The sequence below is a fragment of the Solenopsis invicta genome, chromosome 14 (genome assembly GCF_016802725.1).
Source record: "Solenopsis invicta isolate M01_SB chromosome 14, UNIL_Sinv_3.0, whole genome shotgun sequence".
NCBI classification, from domain to species: Eukaryota; Metazoa; Arthropoda; class Insecta; order Hymenoptera; family Formicidae; genus Solenopsis; species Solenopsis invicta.
The window spans coordinates 9312543-9330454 of record NC_052677.1 but is presented as its reverse complement, the minus strand read 5'-3'; the positions used below and the strand labels follow the sequence as shown (position 1 = coordinate 9330454).

At 33.4% G+C, this 17912-nt stretch overlaps 2 protein-coding genes across 2 annotated transcripts; both read left to right on the top strand.

Annotated features, from left to right (window-relative positions):
* Positions 1–6314: 6314 nt before the first annotated feature.
* Positions 6315–9797, top strand: LOC105198969 (protein obstructor-E). The gene is made up of 4 exons (XM_011165844.3): positions 6315–6473; positions 7833–8144; positions 8542–8938; positions 9589–9797. The coding sequence occupies exons 1-4, from the start codon at positions 6437–6439 to the stop codon at positions 9707–9709; spliced, it is 867 nt and encodes a 288-aa protein (XP_011164146.1). The 5' UTR covers positions 6315–6436; the 3' UTR covers positions 9710–9797.
* A 2089-nt stretch (positions 9798–11886) lies between these two features.
* On the top strand, positions 11887–16639 carry LOC105197096 (protein obstructor-E). The gene is made up of 5 exons (XM_026139577.2): positions 11887–12100; positions 13068–13262; positions 14852–15036; positions 15750–15982; positions 16461–16639. The coding sequence occupies exons 1-5, from the start codon at positions 12052–12054 to the stop codon at positions 16495–16497; spliced, it is 699 nt and encodes a 232-aa protein (XP_025995362.1). The 5' UTR covers positions 11887–12051; the 3' UTR covers positions 16498–16639.
* Positions 16640–17912: the final 1273 nt, after the last annotated feature.

Below are 17912 nucleotides of genomic sequence, written 5' to 3'. Positions count from 1 at the left end.
TAATTATTAAATATTAACTAATTATTTTTGAAACAGAATTTTAATTTAATTTTTTCCCAAGCTAAAAATTTATTTATGTGACAGAAAACAATTATAAAAAAAATACATTTCCATGTAAAAAAAACAATATTTCTTTGTTATTTTATATAAACGCAAGTAACAAATCCTTTCTAAAAAAACCCATGTAAAAAATATATCAAAGTTATTGTAGTCACTTTTCCGCGATGCCAATTGATTCTCTCGCTGCACTAATTCCGTGAGCGACTGTGATCGTGGAGATCGCGTATTTTGACTATGTGTATTGAGGGGCTAATAGTGTAATTCTTCTTTAATCCTTTAATTTTCCTTTAATTCTCTCGTCAATTCTCACCCCGAGGAATCTGCAAATACGATATCTATTGGTTAGTCTGGATATATTATATATACATCCTGTACATGTTGCAAATATTACTCACCCCAAGGTTGCCTTCCATATTTCCTCCTCTTCCTCAGATTAACTCACTCACTCACTCACTCACGAAAATACGGATACTATCGTGCGATAATATTATACTTTGATCTTGCGCAGGACATTTGAAAAATATTGAAATATAATGAAAAAGTTGATTTCTCACTCACCGACCCGATGCGCAACGAGCGGAGTTATTCAGCCACGAAGCTGCGATGATACTGTAACACACAAACCTAAGATTTAAAATTAGTTCTCTCGTTGCTCTAACTTCTTAAGCGGCGGTCATCGCAGAGATCGCGTATTTTAAATATGTGTATTAAAGGGTAAATAATGTAATATTAAATTTGTAATTTCTGTGAAATTATGTACACAGTAAAAAATAAAATGTAATTTTAATATTTTTGCATGTCCCAGAAAGTCCACTCTAAATTTTAAGTTAAAATAACTCAAAAGTTAAGTTAAAATAACTTAAAACAAAAGTTATTTTAACTTAACTTTTGAGTTATTTTAACTTAAAATTTAGAGTGGACTTTCTGGGACATTTTATTTTTTACTGTGTAATATTAAAAGCTTTGTAGCGCGCGCGTAGCGCTACTTCAACATAGAACAAGTAATTTCGTTTCACTCACGGACACGAAGCGCAGCAACTGCGTCACGGCAACGTTGATTTGTAAAATACAAATACACGATTCAAATTATAGCGACGTTCGAAATAATTAATAATCTAGCGGACATTTGCGTGCGTAAGATAATTACAAACGATTCCGAAAGTAACGGATAAAATTATAAATAAAAGACAACTCACCTCTAGAGTTGCTCCACCGACGCCCGATGTCGTCCTGAACCTTTTCTTCCCTTGTTTCTCCGTGGCAGGTCTTCCATGATCACGATACTCACTCGCGAAAACGCCGTTTAATTACACATCACGGTAAAGAACTAAAGAATGGACGATCGCACTTTGTACACGTCATAATCACAAAATACTTTATTATGTTACGACGGAAAAATAAAAGTATCATCGTACGCGCGCGAATAAGCTATGAAGCTATTTGACGTTTCGATCTGCGGCCTTTCGTTAATAATTCGGAAACGGATCCAGCGGGTTTAACCTGGAACCACACAATACGACGTGATTAATAAAGCGGAGTTAATAATTAATTGAAACGCGATGGACCATTCAAAAGTACAAGTACATGATTCAGTTGCCAGCGAAATAAGTTTCGCATATTTAAATTCTTCGGAAATATGAATATTATTAAGTGATACATCACTTTTGGCTTTCTATTATTTAAATCATTTGTTCGTGGATTCATGCATTACTCATGCATTACTCTCAATTCGAGCAGTGGACTGATTATATTGAAATCGAGAAATCTAAAGCATGACGGAGAACGACGGAGCGGCATTACTTGCTCGCTCAAGCCTCTGGATGCGAATGATAGCGCGGCGACCTTGCGTAAACACATACATAATACGCGCTGTACATACATAAATGCAACAAACTCCAAGGCCGTGTGTTAGCAAAATTCCTCGAAATGTCTAAAGCGTCATATAGTAATTGCGAAACGAAGAACAATCGCGTTTGCGAGATAACACATGGAGCGGCTTACAACGCTACCTGCTCGCTCGAATCTCGGAACGCGAATGATAGCGCGGTGACCTTGCGTCAACACAGAGCGTCGTATACGAAAACAATGAACTCCAAGGCCGTATGTCAGCCAAATTTCTCGAAATGTCTAAAGCTACGTATGTATACTAAATATTATCTCGCATTTTAAACTAATTATTAACAAGAACTCGACTCTGCACGTGTATTTTTGTTAACCCTGAAGACATGTGAAAAAAATTATCAGGATGGATCTCTCTTGTTCAATTATTTTTTATTATTTTAATTAAAGTGATTTAAAAATAATGTCATCAAATCATTTTATTTTTCTAAATGTTTAGTAAGTATTATTAAATCTAATATATCAAGAGACGGTAGTCTCGCGCGGCGAGAGAGACTCCGCATTACGTACACACATGCCGCGCTACCTCTATTAAATGCCCCACTCGGGTTGTTGACCGCGCAGCGTCCCGTAAGATAGCGCGCGCACGCCGCGTGCCGTCTGGCCCGCCTCCCCACTCTTCTCGGTCGCTCGGTCATTCACACTATCCGAGGCGCACGTGCAACCCATTGGTCACGTGCGCCTCGAGTAATGTGAATGACCGCGCGACCGAGGAAAGTGGAGAGGTGGGCCAGAGAGCGCGCGGCATACCATCTATCTTAGAGACCATACGAGACTACCGCGTCTCTAAATCAACAACTTTTAAGGAGATCTTGCTTCGCACCGTCATTACAAACTTTCGTAACGCGTTTGCAGGGATAGGTAATTAAAAATTAAATAAAAAAATAAATAAAACAATGAAAAGTGAAAGGAGAAGAAAAAAATGAGTTTTTAAATACGGAAAAAAGATGAAAATGAAAAGAAGAAAAAAAGAAGGAAAAGCGTTTAAAATAAAAAAAATTCATATTTTAATAATATTAATCATTAATATAACATTTGTTATAAAAAAATAGAGATTAGAATCATAATCCAGTATTAAAAGATTAAAAAAACATTGCATAAACCTTACATTGAAACATTGTAATATTGTATGGAAGTTAAAAAAGATTTCTGCAATGTATTATTACAAGCTTGCAGTAACATTGAAGTGTCCGTAATTTTAAAATCTGAAAATCTTTATGACGTTTCGGACTATTTAAGATCGTCTATTGATTTTACTGGTGGAAGAAACAAAATGCAACTGCAGTAATTTTTATTTCTAGCAATTACATTATTTTTACTTGCAATAACCAAACTAATTTTCGAACAAAGGGTGAATCACATCTTATTTGATACTGGAATCCACTGGGTTGCCATGTACACTGTTGCCCGTAAACAAGTGAGCTTCGAGTAAAAGTCGAGCGCACTTTCATACACATAATTCTTAATCCAAGAATAAATATTATAGCTTTCAAGCAATGTGATTGAGCTTGTCGTGAGAACAATATAATATTAGAAACAAGAATACAATCTTAAGAATAAAATATACTTTGCACAGATTTGTTTATTATTGATACAAGTGAACAGTTGTAATTGAACAGAGCATTTCATACTTAAATGAAAACAAATAGCATTCAAGAATAAAAATATACGTGAATTAAAAATTCATTTTCTTATGTAAATTTGTATAAAGTTATGCAATATTAAAAGCTTTGTAGCGCGCATCTATTTTTGTCTAGTAAAATATAAAATTTGTTTAATGGTGCATATTATACCAAATTGTTTAGAGTAATCTTTAAAAACTTGCGAATTTGTTATTTAATATGAAAAATACTTTATAAAATTAACTTTTAATGTAACTTAATTTAATCTTAACGTAACTTTTAACTCGCTAGTTTTTTGTTTGTGTAACTTTTAACATAACTAAATTAATTTTAACATAAATCAATGCCGTGAGAGCGTTAAATCGCAACACTAAATAATTGTGTGCAAAATTAATGCATATAGTGACAAGCAGTTATTAGTACAATAGATGTTTCAATCCTCAATTTTGGATCATCTTGTCTATTCCAAATGCGATGCCTATAGTAATCAAACGAAACGTCTATTGTATTGATAACTGCTTGTCAATATATGCATTAATTTTACACACGAACATCTACTGTTAGCTCTCACGGCATTGATTTATGTTTTAATTTACGTCTTCAGAGCCATTCCTCGTTTAATTTAAATTAATTCTATAAGCCATTAACTTTAACTTAATTTAGTTAGAAAAATATATTAACTTACTCAACCTTGCTGATCTCTAATTCTACTTGGCAGAGTCTGTTTAATTATATATTCACATTTATAATATTTGTATACAAAGTTTATTTAATTCTAATCAAATTTAAAAAATCTAGGCGCGTAATTAAAATAAAAATAAAGTTTATAGTTGTCCAATATTTTGAATAAAAAACATTAATGGATCTTAGGCATAGGAGATTTCTTTTAATTCGACTGACAAATTCCAAGCGAACGTGGAGCATAATTTTTTGCCTGAACAATTGTTAGATCTAAGACCGCAATAGGACAGCTCGGCAGTGAATGATCTGAAAGACAACTTCGGACAAGAATGGACTTACGAACAGCGCAAGATCCTTGAATACACCTGCACACCGCCTTCTTTGTCAGCGTCGTAATTGCTCAATTGGCGGATACAACGGTGTGTAAAAGCCGCCGCAACTCATTACTACGCCAGGAGATGGGTAACTAACTGGGCTCTAAATCTTGACTTGTTCTTTGAACTTGTTCTGGTCTGTGTAATCTGCTACGCACCTTACATGGACCGTATACTGAAGACGTTTACCCTGAAGGGTGGTAGTTACTCGGAGTGCCATATGCTGTCATGATAATTGATATTGATTTATGAGTTAAGGAAATGGTGAGACAGAGAGACTAGGTAAGATCGATGAAGAAAAGTTTTCATAAACAGAATGGAGATTGAAAAATGCAGAGGCATAATTAACCTTTTAAAAAGTTTGAGTAAGTTGAATTTAAAGCTGAGATCCTAAAGAGATTAAACGAAATTAATTAAAAGTGGATAAAATTGTTTTTCAAGTTTAAGTTTATAAAAACTTTAGTTGTATGTTAAAACTTAATAATTTAAAGATCTCTGTTTATGTTGCTGGTGAATGAGAAATATGTTTGTTTTGCGTTTGGTACATTCTCATACGATGCATGAGAATGCTCAAACGCAAAAAGATGTCATTAAATAATAGTCTTTAACAGCTCTAGCCGAGACTGTTGGAAATCACGCTGCGAGCAACTCTTCACCTTTTCTAAATAAATCACCGCGAATGAGCATAGATTATGCAAAACTGAATGGATTGCATTATTAAATCAACTTAGATACTAGAACGACATTTAGAAATAATTGAAAAATACAAGAACTAATAAGCACAACACACGCATTTTATTTAAAGATAAATTGTTACTTCGAAACTACTACATCTTTTTGGATATTTTTGTCCAAATGTTTTACTTAATGTGAAACAGTATTGCGATTGGTTAAACAGTATTATCATGTCCTAAAATTTCTAAGCGGCAGGTAAAGACGAAGACTGGAAACATTCAGGGAAGAAACTGGAATTTCACGTCGTTAGTATGCTAAAAATATCTCTCGCAGGTAAATAAAGTTACCAGAAAATCTTGATTGTCGCCAGAGTGTGGTCCACTATTTTACATAGCACGTTCTTCGGCTTTTGTTTTATTTTATAAATTTTATTTCAAACTCCAATTATATATTATAATTTAATTTAAAAGATTTATTGAAATATTAAGATCAATTTGTGTACCGTATAATACATAAATAATTATATAAAACGCGTAAATAATTACAAGTGCATCATGAAAAAAAGTAATTAAGTATAAAGTATATATTAACGCGCATAAATATTAGGGGTAACATTAAACTCATCGACAAAGATTTGGTTGCCACCATTTCAATGTAATTGTAACGAAGGTATCGACATCAATAGGCAAAAGTCAGTAAATATGTGCAGTAACGAACGTTTACATTGATGAATACGTACTATCAGTGAAAAACAATGTTAGTGAAAGCTTCATCAGCGATTTTAATACAACTTTTATATCCAGCTAACACATGCAATTTTCTAATATACAATTTTATATCCAGACGAACTGAAAATTGATACATCAGAGGTGTATCATTAGTGCATATCACTGCGTATGTTATGTATGTGCATGTAGAAGATTGTCAGTTTTCCCCCCATAGACTGTACGTGATCACCAAGTGTTGTAACCCTGGGTGAAGTGGGGGCCGCATATAAGACCCCGGCGTTCGAAGGGGCCCAGTAGTCTCTAGTCATCAATACGACAGCGTTACTACGACTGGATCATTGTGCATAGTGACGTCACACTTTTTCTCTCTCTTTCTCAATCGCCACCTTTTGTCAGGATGAAGACGGAAGTCCTTCTTCTCCTGATTTGCATCGGTGAGCTCTTACCACGATCTTATTAGCACGAGACGAAATCGCGAGTGACCAATAATAAAAAATTCGAAATAAAGCTGAAATTTTTGATAATTCCTTTGAAAATCTTTTTCTGTTCGCACACAAAGTAATAGAACCTGCTTATCTTTGCGATTCACGGCTGTTTTACTTTTTCTTTTGTTTGTCAATTTCAACTGGATGGAAAAAATTTTTACTATTAGAAAAGTAAAAACTTTTTAACATTTGCCATATGTAGGTCACATATACGCTGATAAAAAATTATCAAGTCCGCAGTATATTCACAAATTTATATCTAGTTTATATAATTTTAAAATTGAAGAATTATAGACATATAAGATTGTGATGAATGAAACAACGTAAGAAATATATTTGTTTTTTTAATTAACTTACGAAGTATTTATATAAAACAAAAAAAAATAGTATTTTTATTCGTATTTTGTATTATATTCGCGTATCTCTATTTTATATTCAATATATTCATTTTACATATTATTTGTAGCAGACAAGTAAACTTGAAATAATAAAAAGTTTTTAATTCATTGTTGAAAAAATTTTGAGATTTGACGCATCTGTTCAAGATCATGCTCATCTACTGTTACCTGGTTAAACTGTTTATATTATAATCGAAATGTACTAGCTGGCTCGAAAGCTACCAGGCCGAACCGATTAAGCGACATTTAAGTTCTGAACGACCGACCGACCGACCAACCGAGTGTACGTACGGGAGCTCGGCCACTTTCTCGCTTTCTTCGCTCACGCTCGCGAGGTCGACCGGCATTTCTTCAGGGACGCAGACGACGCGGCGACGCGTACCGCCTTGAAAACACGCCGAGGAACCAGTCGACCCTCTGTCTTAACATGCCCACTTTTGTCTGCCTTCATTTTCTTTCTTCATTTCGCTTTACTTGCTTCAGTCTTGCCGAGCAAAACTTGTAACGCAAAGTAGTCAAAGTAGATTCGAAGGTTTCGATACATAAAAATTTACGAAGATTTGTTTTATCAAAAAAAAAAAAAAAAAAAAAAATGGAAATTTCATATAATCCTTCAGTTTTGTTTTGCCCCCAAAAATGATTTTTACTTATCAGTTACCGCACGTGATACTGCAATATCGTAGTAATATTACCTCGATATTGTCGCAATATTGTTGCAATATTGCGCGCTGTACGGGTTGTGACAGAAACTGATACTTAAAATAAACACAAAATGCATGGATTCTTTCCTGCGACGCAGCACCGACAAAGTAACATAAAAAAAAGAATAAATATAGTCATAATCCTTTTTGTTCTTGTCGATGTGTAATTTCTCACTTATATTACGTTTAAATATAAAATTTTGTCGCAGGAGCTGTGACTGCGCTATCCAGGAAGCAAGAGGCTGCCGAGCAAAGCCGTCGGAAGGTCTCTGCGGCTACGAAACCTCCTCCAAAGAAACAAGAGGAGGAGGAGGAATACGAGGATGATGAGGACGACCAGTGTCCGGAGCCCAACGGTTACTTTCCGGACGCGGAGCAATGCGATAAATATTACGACTGTAGAGACAACAAGATAACAGAAAAATTGTGCCCCGACGGTCTCGTCTTCAATGATTTCAGCCCGCAGCACGAGAAGTGCGATTTGCCGTTCGGCATCGATTGCTCAAAGAGACCCAAGCTACGTAAGCGAGTCGCTCCGTTGTTTACATATTGTGCAATAATTTACAAAATCGATCAAGTGCTTTCAAGACGCTATTTAAATATATATAATATTATATAATATATTTAAATATTATATATTATATAAATATATATAGTATTTAAATATATTGTACGTTAATAAAAATTTTAATATACACATGTTTGCAAATTTCGCAAATTTATGTTACATACTCTCTAAAATTTTTGGAGTGGAATTTCACTCTAAAAGTGTGAAAATCCTGCCACTCTTTATCAAGACTGGCAGGATTTTCACACTTTTAGAGTGGGATTCCACTCCAAAGAATTTAGAGAGTAATAATTTGCTTCATATTGAAAGATTTTATATTTAATTGCTCTACGTATTGATACTTCTTTCAGAGAAGCCACAACCCTCGCCTCACTGTCCCCGCATGCACGGCTACTTCGCTCACGAGGACTCCAGGAACTGCAACACCTTCTACTACTGCGTAGAGGGCAAGTTCAACATGATCACTTGCCCGGAAGGTCTGGTCTTCTCCGAGAAGACCGGCATCTGCAACTGGCCGGACGAGGCGCAGAAGAAGGGCTGCGGTTCTCGCGAGCTCTTCAACTTCACCTGCCCGAAAGTCGATGACTCTGTGGCCGCGACGCATCCGCGTTATCCCGACACCGAAGACTGCCAGTATTTCTACGTATGCGTCAACGGTGAGATACCGAGGCGAAGCGGATGCAAGCTCGGTCAGGCGTTCGACGAACGTACTGGAAAGTGCGACTGGGCAAGAAAAATACCCGAATGGTACGAATTATACAGCCAAACTCGATTTTTTTATTGAGGAGCTTCAAAATAAATGATTTTAAGTAGCGCGGCGATGAGCTTTGAAAATGAAAGATCAATAAAAATAATTAACATTATTTAATGCAGGTTTAATCAATACTATTTATCACGTAAATAATTAACACTAATGTAACAAAAATTATCACTTTTTTATAAAAATAGTGTAGATTTTTTGTCATGAATGTTTTTTTATATCAATAACAATAAATTTATAAATTTATAAAATTCATATCATGAAAAATATATACAAGTTTCAAATATTTTAAATAAAAAATGTTTTAGTAAAAAAAAAGCTAAAATTAATGTCAAAATTTAAAAAATTTAATCAAATACATAAAAAAAAAAAAATAAAATGTGAATGATAAAATTTAGATTTACGATTTAAATTATGATGCATAAATAATTTGATACAGTACTAAAGCGGTGCGATTTTTATTATGAAAAGAGAAAAAAAAGATTCATTTGCATGTCACTTTTGAAAAAGCGCATTCTTTACACCAAATCCATTGAAAACTTAAAACAGTTTAAACTCAGTTTACAAAGCTTCATGTATATCTCTTTTCTCATTTTCTTTATTAAACATATGTCTAAAATAAATAATTTAATTACAGCAAAGACTGGTATAAGGATCAACTAACCGACGAACAATTGGACGCCTTAGAGAATCCACCGCCCAAGCCCAAGCCTACCGGTGGACCAAGCAGAAGAAAAGGCAGTAGACCAACCGTATAGAGTCTAGATTTTAGATTAAGCATGTAGGTTTATAAACATTTTATTTTTTAAATCGCCCTATTGTATAATAAACTTATATTTACTACAAGCACACGTCTTTCGAAATATATTCCGAAATATATTCGTAAATCCTATCTTCGAAATAGTTCACTAGACAAATAATAAATCGTAAATTCGGCTTTAAATTGTTTAGTAAAAAAAACAAGCTAATTCCTAACGAACTAACTTCATTTAATTATTACAATACATTATATTGCAATATTATTTTATAATTATCAACGTCCATATTAATGATTTTTATTTTGACGACGGTATTTCTATATTTCTCATAATATTGCATATCGTGAGATTTTCATAAAACTGGGATTTGTTCGGAACTCTTCCGGACAAATTCAGATCGCGTTTTAAATTTGCGTGAGCAGTGAAAGTACAATATCGACCGACATTCCTCACATTTCATGCATGGACATTTTTGAAATTCAAACTCTAACGTAATGCTTTCATAAGCATGAAGATCGTGGGACGAATTAATCATTTTACACAAGCCAAAGAACATTATTAGAATATCAAATTAAGAACCCACATAGATGAGATATCAAAATTCCTACGAATCGTAATATTTTTAACAAGCGATAAGTATATAAAAAGCAATAACATATTAGCATTTAATTAATAAGTTAGTTTTACTTGCTTTATCAGTAGATATGTTCCATTAGAATAAAATTACATGAACTTTAAATACATCGATAAAAAAGACTATACGTATCGAATATTACAATTCTCACTTTCCCACGGAAAAACATCGGAAGACGTCGAAGCGAGAGTGAGAGCGAAACGGGAAGAGCATGAAGAAAAACTTGTAATTGATTGCAATGAAGCATCGCGTCACCGCGGTATGTATTCATCTAGAGATCATTAAACCTTATATAAATGATTAAAATAAAGCACGCATGTAATACTTCTAATTATCATGATCAATATCAACTCGATAAAAAACATAGTTGCATTTCATGTTAGTGCTAAAGTCGTTTTATTTCTTATTATATAATTGTACACCAATGAAAAGTAAAAGATTGTGAAAACTGTAGGCAACAATTAATTAAATCTGCATAATTTTATGTCTTACAATTTTTAAACTCATGTTTCATATTTTTTGTACAAAATATTTTATACACTATTTTAAAAAATGTTGGCATATAAAATTTTGTTCTTTTTAATTTAGAAAGATTAATTTTTTAATTACCAAATTTTGTGTATTTTAATTTAATAGTTGACGATATATGCAGGAACCGATGTCTCAAAGTTGCTAATATTTTGCTAAATTCATAGATAAAATACTGTAACTGGCAGTAACATTGTCGCAGAAATCACATTTCAGAACAATCAAAGCGAGAACGAAGGTGAATGTTAAACGACAGTCAAGAGAAGAAAGCCTAACAAAAAGCTGTCGTTTCCTGGCAATCAGTGATGCGTAATTTACTATCCTTCATTTGAAATCATTCATTTAGAAATGCGGACAAACAATTCTCCAAGACGTTAACGTTTTCTTAGATTTTAAAGAGGTTCGTCCTCTTTATCTAGAACATTTAATTTTTCCAGATGTTGCCAAGCTTTCGAATATTTAATGAAAATAATATTTACAGAAATGCAAAACCTTTTTCTTTTACCTTCGTGTCATGCATTATTTTATTTTCTTTTATCGCATCTTTCTTTTCCTTTGTATAATTTATAATTCTGAAATTTATTTCTATTTGCCCATTTGTATTTTTATGTTGCATTTTTCCCAAAGGCGCAATAAATTTCATTCTGCTCATTTATCTTGAAAAATTAATTAAATCCACTTAAATGTGGAGAGAAAATGGTACATTGAAATATTGGCGAAATTTCCCAGCACTTACCCGTCATCGTCGTTGCGAAGCAGCACGATTGTAACTTTGCATCTTTTTTTCTCATCAAAAGAAAAACGGGACGAAGGACGTCGAGGTGAGAGCGCTGGAAGGAGAGAGGAGAGTAAAAGTCTTCTCTCTCTTTCTCTCTCTCTCTCTCTTTCCTCCTCTTTCCCTCTCGCGTCTTCTCGATCATCATTCTCGACGAGTGTTCGTTGATGAAAAGTGACGGCGAAAGTGGGATTTGCGCGTAGTAATAGTGGGGATCCCCTGGGTATACCCAGCCGGTGAGTAGCCGAAGAGCTGCAGTTTCGCGAGGACGACCTCGGGCCATTCCAAAGAGGGACCAAAAATTAAATAGCCCAATTAAACCGTCTGCCCGTTTCAGTGAACCTTAGTGCAACCTAGAGCTCATCTCGAAACGCTCCGGCAAGAAGGTACAAGCGAACCGGAAGAATGTTCACAGCCGGGATCGTCGCGTTGCTAAGCGCGATCGCGCTGACACGTGAGTATCGATCGTTCAATTATCAAAGGAGGAAAATGAGAGAAGTGTTTTAAAGTATTACGAAAGACAGTTTTCACGTAATCGTTGAAAATTCTTGAAAATACTTTCTTGCAATATCACAAATAATTACCCTTATTATTCTTAAAAAATTAATTATTAACTCGACAACGTCAAATATGCATTAAAATATCATTTTTATCACCGATATAACTGTTGTTTATAATAGGATCTACGTTAGATAAATTTAGATATATATTCGATACAAAGTTCTGTAAAACAAAGCAACTTTCATCGGTAAATTTGTAAGAGAAAATACTGCCGAGGAAACGGATGTTAAAATTTATATTTTTTTTATACAATAAAAATATTTAACATTACACAAATAAAAATGTAACGCACGTACATCATGTAAATGCATTATATATTCTATAATTTCTGTAATGCTGCAACTTCTTCATTTTTTTATACTAGCGTTTGCATTCTCGTTCTTATTATTTATTACTTTATTAATGATCACTTAACACTTTATTGAACTACTTAATACCGAAAAGTAAAACCTATCAAAGCAATCAGTTGTGAAATAGTTAGTTGGCACTACTGGATATGAAAAAAAATTATTTAACGTTAGCGAGTTTGTCGGTCGAAGGAATTGCAACAAGGGTAAAGGAGGAAAGTGCGAAAGAGAGTAGCTCTCGCACTCGTTGGAAATATCCGTTAGAATTAGCGCGGAGACAGTGCGGAGAGCGAACTTTCTAAATCGTAAATGTCAGTTTTCTCGTTCGGCGGGTTACATAAGTACGGTCGTGCGCGGCCGAGACGAAATTACATAACGCGCGACGAAATAATGCCGATCCAAGAATTCGACGGCAGGTCGGACGGGTTCGACCACCTTCCGTCTACCGGAAACGCGAGATCGATTTCCGCCTGCGGTGAGATCGCGGTAGTATTATCGAGGACGACGTTACAGACGCCGCGTACAATTGCCCGAAGAAGGACGGCCAATATGAGGACGCCAGGCAGTGCGACTTGTATTACGAATGTATCGACGGTGTGGCAACGGAGAAGCTGTGCCCGGACGGCCTCGTGTTCGATCCCCTGAATCGCAAGGTCAACAAGTGCGACCACGTCTTCAACGTCGACTGCGGCGAACGTCTCGAATTACGTAAGACCACAGATCTATCAACGAGTTTGTACGGAAAACATTTTGGAAAGATGAACGCATTCGTCGCTCACGTCGAATAGAATTTTAAATTTTATAATTTTGTCGTATTTGGAATAATACGTTCGCAAGTATTAAATTTCTTCTTACCTTTTTGAAGACGATTCTCATTAAACAAATTATTTTTACAATTTCAATACAGTCTGCATTGTTTTTACCTTTTCGTACAATTGTACAAAACTGATACTCGTGTTTATCTACAAAATAAAAAAAATACGTTTTATATATTTTATATAATATTTAAATTCATATTTTATATAACATTTTATATATTTCCAACTTATAATAGTATCTACATTATTTTCACCTTTTCGTATAATTGTATAAAACCATTTGATACTTGTGTTTATCTAGGAAATAAAAAAAAAACGTTTTATATATTTTATATAAAATTTAAATTTATATTTTATATAACATTTTATATATTTTATATATTTCCATTTTATAATATTATCTACATTATTTTCACCTTTTCATATAATTGTATAAAACTGTTTGATACTTGTGTTTATTTAGGAAATAAAAATATAATACGTTTTATGTACTTTATATAATATTTAAATTTATATTTTATATAACATTTTATATATTTTTATATTTTATTTTTTATATTTTATATTTTATATTTTATTTTTATATTTTATATTTTTATATTTTTACATTTTATATATTTTATATATTTTCAACTTATAATAGTATCTACATTATTTTCACCTTTTCGTATAATTGCATAAAACCATTTGATACTTGTGTTTATCTAGGAAATAAAAAAAAAAAACGTTTTATATATTTTATATAAAATTTAAATTTATATTTTGTATAACATTTTATATATTTTATATATTTCCATTTTATAATATTATCTACATTATTTTCACCTTTTCGTATAATTGTATAAAACCATTTGATACTTGTGTTTATCTAGGAAATAAAAAAAAAAAAACGTTTTATATATTTTTTATAAAATTTAAATTTATATTTTATATAACATTTTATATATTTTATATATTTCCATTTTATAATATTATCTACATTATTTTCACCTTTTCGTATAATTGTATAAAACTGTTTGATACTTGTGTTTATTTAGGAAATAAAAATATAATACGTTTTATGTATTTTATATAATATTTAAATTTATATTTTATATAACATTTTATATATTTTTATATTTTATTTTTTATATTTTATATTTTATTTTTATATTTTATATTTTATTTTTATATTTTATATTTTTATATTTTATATATTTTATATATTTTCAACTTATAATAGTATCTACATTATTTTCACCTTTTCGTATAATTCTATAAAACTGTTTGATACTTGTGTTTATCTAGGAAAAATAAAAAAAATTGCGTTTTATATATTTTATATAATATTACATTTAAATTCACATTTTATATAATATCTTATAAATTTTATATTTTATATTTTTCCAACTTACAATAGTATTCATCTACGTTAAAATATTGAATAGTATCTCTCGTAAAAGCTGCACGATCGATTGATTGACCGTCCTCGTTTAACAGAACCTCCACAGCCGACGAAGAAGTGCCCGCGACGAAACGGTTTCTTCGCGCATCCCGACCCGACAGTGTGCAACGTCTTCTACAATTGCATCGACGGCGAAGCGATCGAGATTACCTGCACCACCGGGCTGCACTTCGACGAGTACAGCGGAACTTGCGTGTGGCCGGATAGCGCGGGTCGCGAGGTGAGGAAAAAGACTGCTCCGCTTTGTTCGTCGGTTACGACACGAGTTTAGCAACAAAGTTGAAACTTCTGGGAACGGAATTTTAACTTTAACAATGTACACGTAAGTCGTGTCTCGCGTAATCCCGATAGAGCCCCCTCTCGACGAGGAGAAGTTTAGAGGAATCCATTTGGAATTGTAACAAACTTCCCCGAAGTTAAATCTTTAATTGAGAGAAAGTACGCTTCTAATACACCCCACAGCGAGCACACTTTCTCCCAATTACAATCACAGATATCGTTGAATAGGTCTGAGATATTTCCTTGCAATTAGCGGAGTTTAACGATGCAATTCTGTTAGCGTTCGAACTTGGGAGTGTCTGACAAATAGCGTTCGACAAATACGCGAATGATAATGATCCTAATCTTCGATTAACCGTATTACAGTACGTATCTTTTCAATCGAATCTTAATACCACGTTTAATTAAGAATAATTCCTGTTACGAAACTATATAAAATAACACTAGAGATTAGAGGTTATATGTTGTAAAAAAATAAGAAGAGAAAAAGAGAAAGAATTAGAACATTTAATATTAAGAAAAAATTGTTTAGACATTGAGAGTGTCTAATCTAGAAGGATTAACTAGAAATTTATCGAGAAATCGTTAAATCGATCCAAAAAGGGTTGATCGATGCAACGACACGATGACATGGAAATATGTTGCACGACGCAGGGCTGCGGGGTCATGGGCAAGAAGCTGCAGGACGGTTTCGAGTGCCCAACTGAGAGCCAGGTCGACAGCAGGGGCATGCTAATCGACCATCCCAAGTTCGCGCACCCCGAGGACTGTCAGAAGTTCTACGTATGCCTGAACGGTGTGACGCCGCGCGAGCAGGGCTGCAGCGATGGCACCGTCTACAACGAGGAACAGCAGAGGTGCGACGCACCCGAGAACGTCCCCGGATGGTACGAGCCGTTTGTCATACCATTATTCCGATTCATTACATTTCCATTATCAATTAACGATCTAGTAATTAATATGATCGTCGGAAGTAAACATATTGAAATCGTTCAAATATATTTCACGCAAGCGTATATATGATTGTTCTCTGAAATATGCTACAACATAAATGTTTAAGTAAAAATTTATAAACAGTGTCACATATACGTCGCTATGAGCTTGTGTTTCAACCCAATATCAGAAAGCTTTAATAAGTTCTGGTTAACGAGTTTTTTTTTCCAATTTAATTAATTTTTGATTGCGATTTTCGAGATTCAAGTGCCACCTCTTGCTATTCGTGTAACAAAATTGTATAAATTATTGTGTTACTTTTATATTATTGTTGGGTTTTTATCTTTTATATTTCGAATTAATTGAGTTACCGGTTGTAGTGTAACGCTTAATTTAATTCGAGAAGTTTAACCACTGTCGTTTACCTTGCAGCGAGGACTGGTACAAGGACGACGACAAGAAGCCGTAAGGAAGTCGTCTACGCTCATCTGTCCCGCATCGGGACGCCGCACGTTCACTTTAATCACGCGTCACCCCCTTCGCCCAGAGTGTAACTCCATGTGTGTGTTTAGCCATTTGAATGTCTTGGAATACATTTTATTTTTACTTTACTAGTCTTTGATCAGTCAAACGAAACCTGATTTCCTTTCCCCAGTTTTCCATTTAATTAAAACCGCGCTGCGGATTAGAATTCAAATTACGCTTTCGCACAGAAATCATCCAATTTAATTTAATTACTTACGACGTAATGAAAAAAAAAAATCAATAATTGGTGAATTTGATTTAATCTAATTAACGCAAGAAGCGCAGGATAATAAATTATAATCAAATTAAATTTCTTCGCGGTAATGTTTAAAAGTTTACTGCTAATAATATTATTTATTTCAACTATTAAAAAAAAAATATATATAGATATTCTAAAATTACAAATATTTTTTTGCTTCAATTTTTAAGTTTTAAGCAAAACCCAATGTGTCCTATTGTGTTAAGTAAAAAGAGAAATGGAAAAAAAGATTATTAAAATTAATTGACTGGTGTATAACATTTTACTGATAAAATAATATTTCTCAGAAGAACTCAATGACTCACACGCCGATTAATTCTCGAAACGATATTCACGGAACGTGCAAAAGGCCTTGAATCATTCTCGTTACGGGATCAGTAGACTATCACTTTCTCTCGAACTGCTCTCTTATTTCTCGTTCTGCGATTCACTTTCTCTCTCTCTCTTTCTTTCATTCTCTTTCTCACATTGCATCGATTAGCAGATACGAACGAAAAATGCACCAACTCCATTTATCTGTCAATAAAAACATATAAAAAAAAAACAGGATTACACTAAACGAGGGTGGAAAAAGAACCGAGAAAATAATTAATCACAATCCAAGATATGTGAAACAAATTAAAAAATCCACAAAAAAAGACATAAAAAGATTAAAAATAAATAGATTGTCATAATTCTAAACGCTTCAGTAAAAAGCGTCACAAAGAAAACAACAATTTTACATTCATAACGCATTAGATTTAAAAAATGCCGTTATTACTCTTTCTCGGCGAAAGATCAATTTATTTCTCTCTCGCGTGGCAGGTAAGTTGGCAGTAAGTTATTATACACGGTATTCTTCCATTTAACTTTCCAATTCACGAACGTTCGTCGCAAATGCCACTTGCCGAACACTTTTTGAAGATTAAATCTACTCGTTAAATAAACACTAAATTCTGCACTTTACAACCCAACATTTAATTACTGCAGTACTTTTGTCATTTGTAACAAATATGATTTTACTTGAAAATAGCAAAGAATTTTTTAACGGTACTGATATACTATTACAGAGTCAACATTAAAAAAAAATCTCTCATTTATAAGTATTTCAATTATTTTTA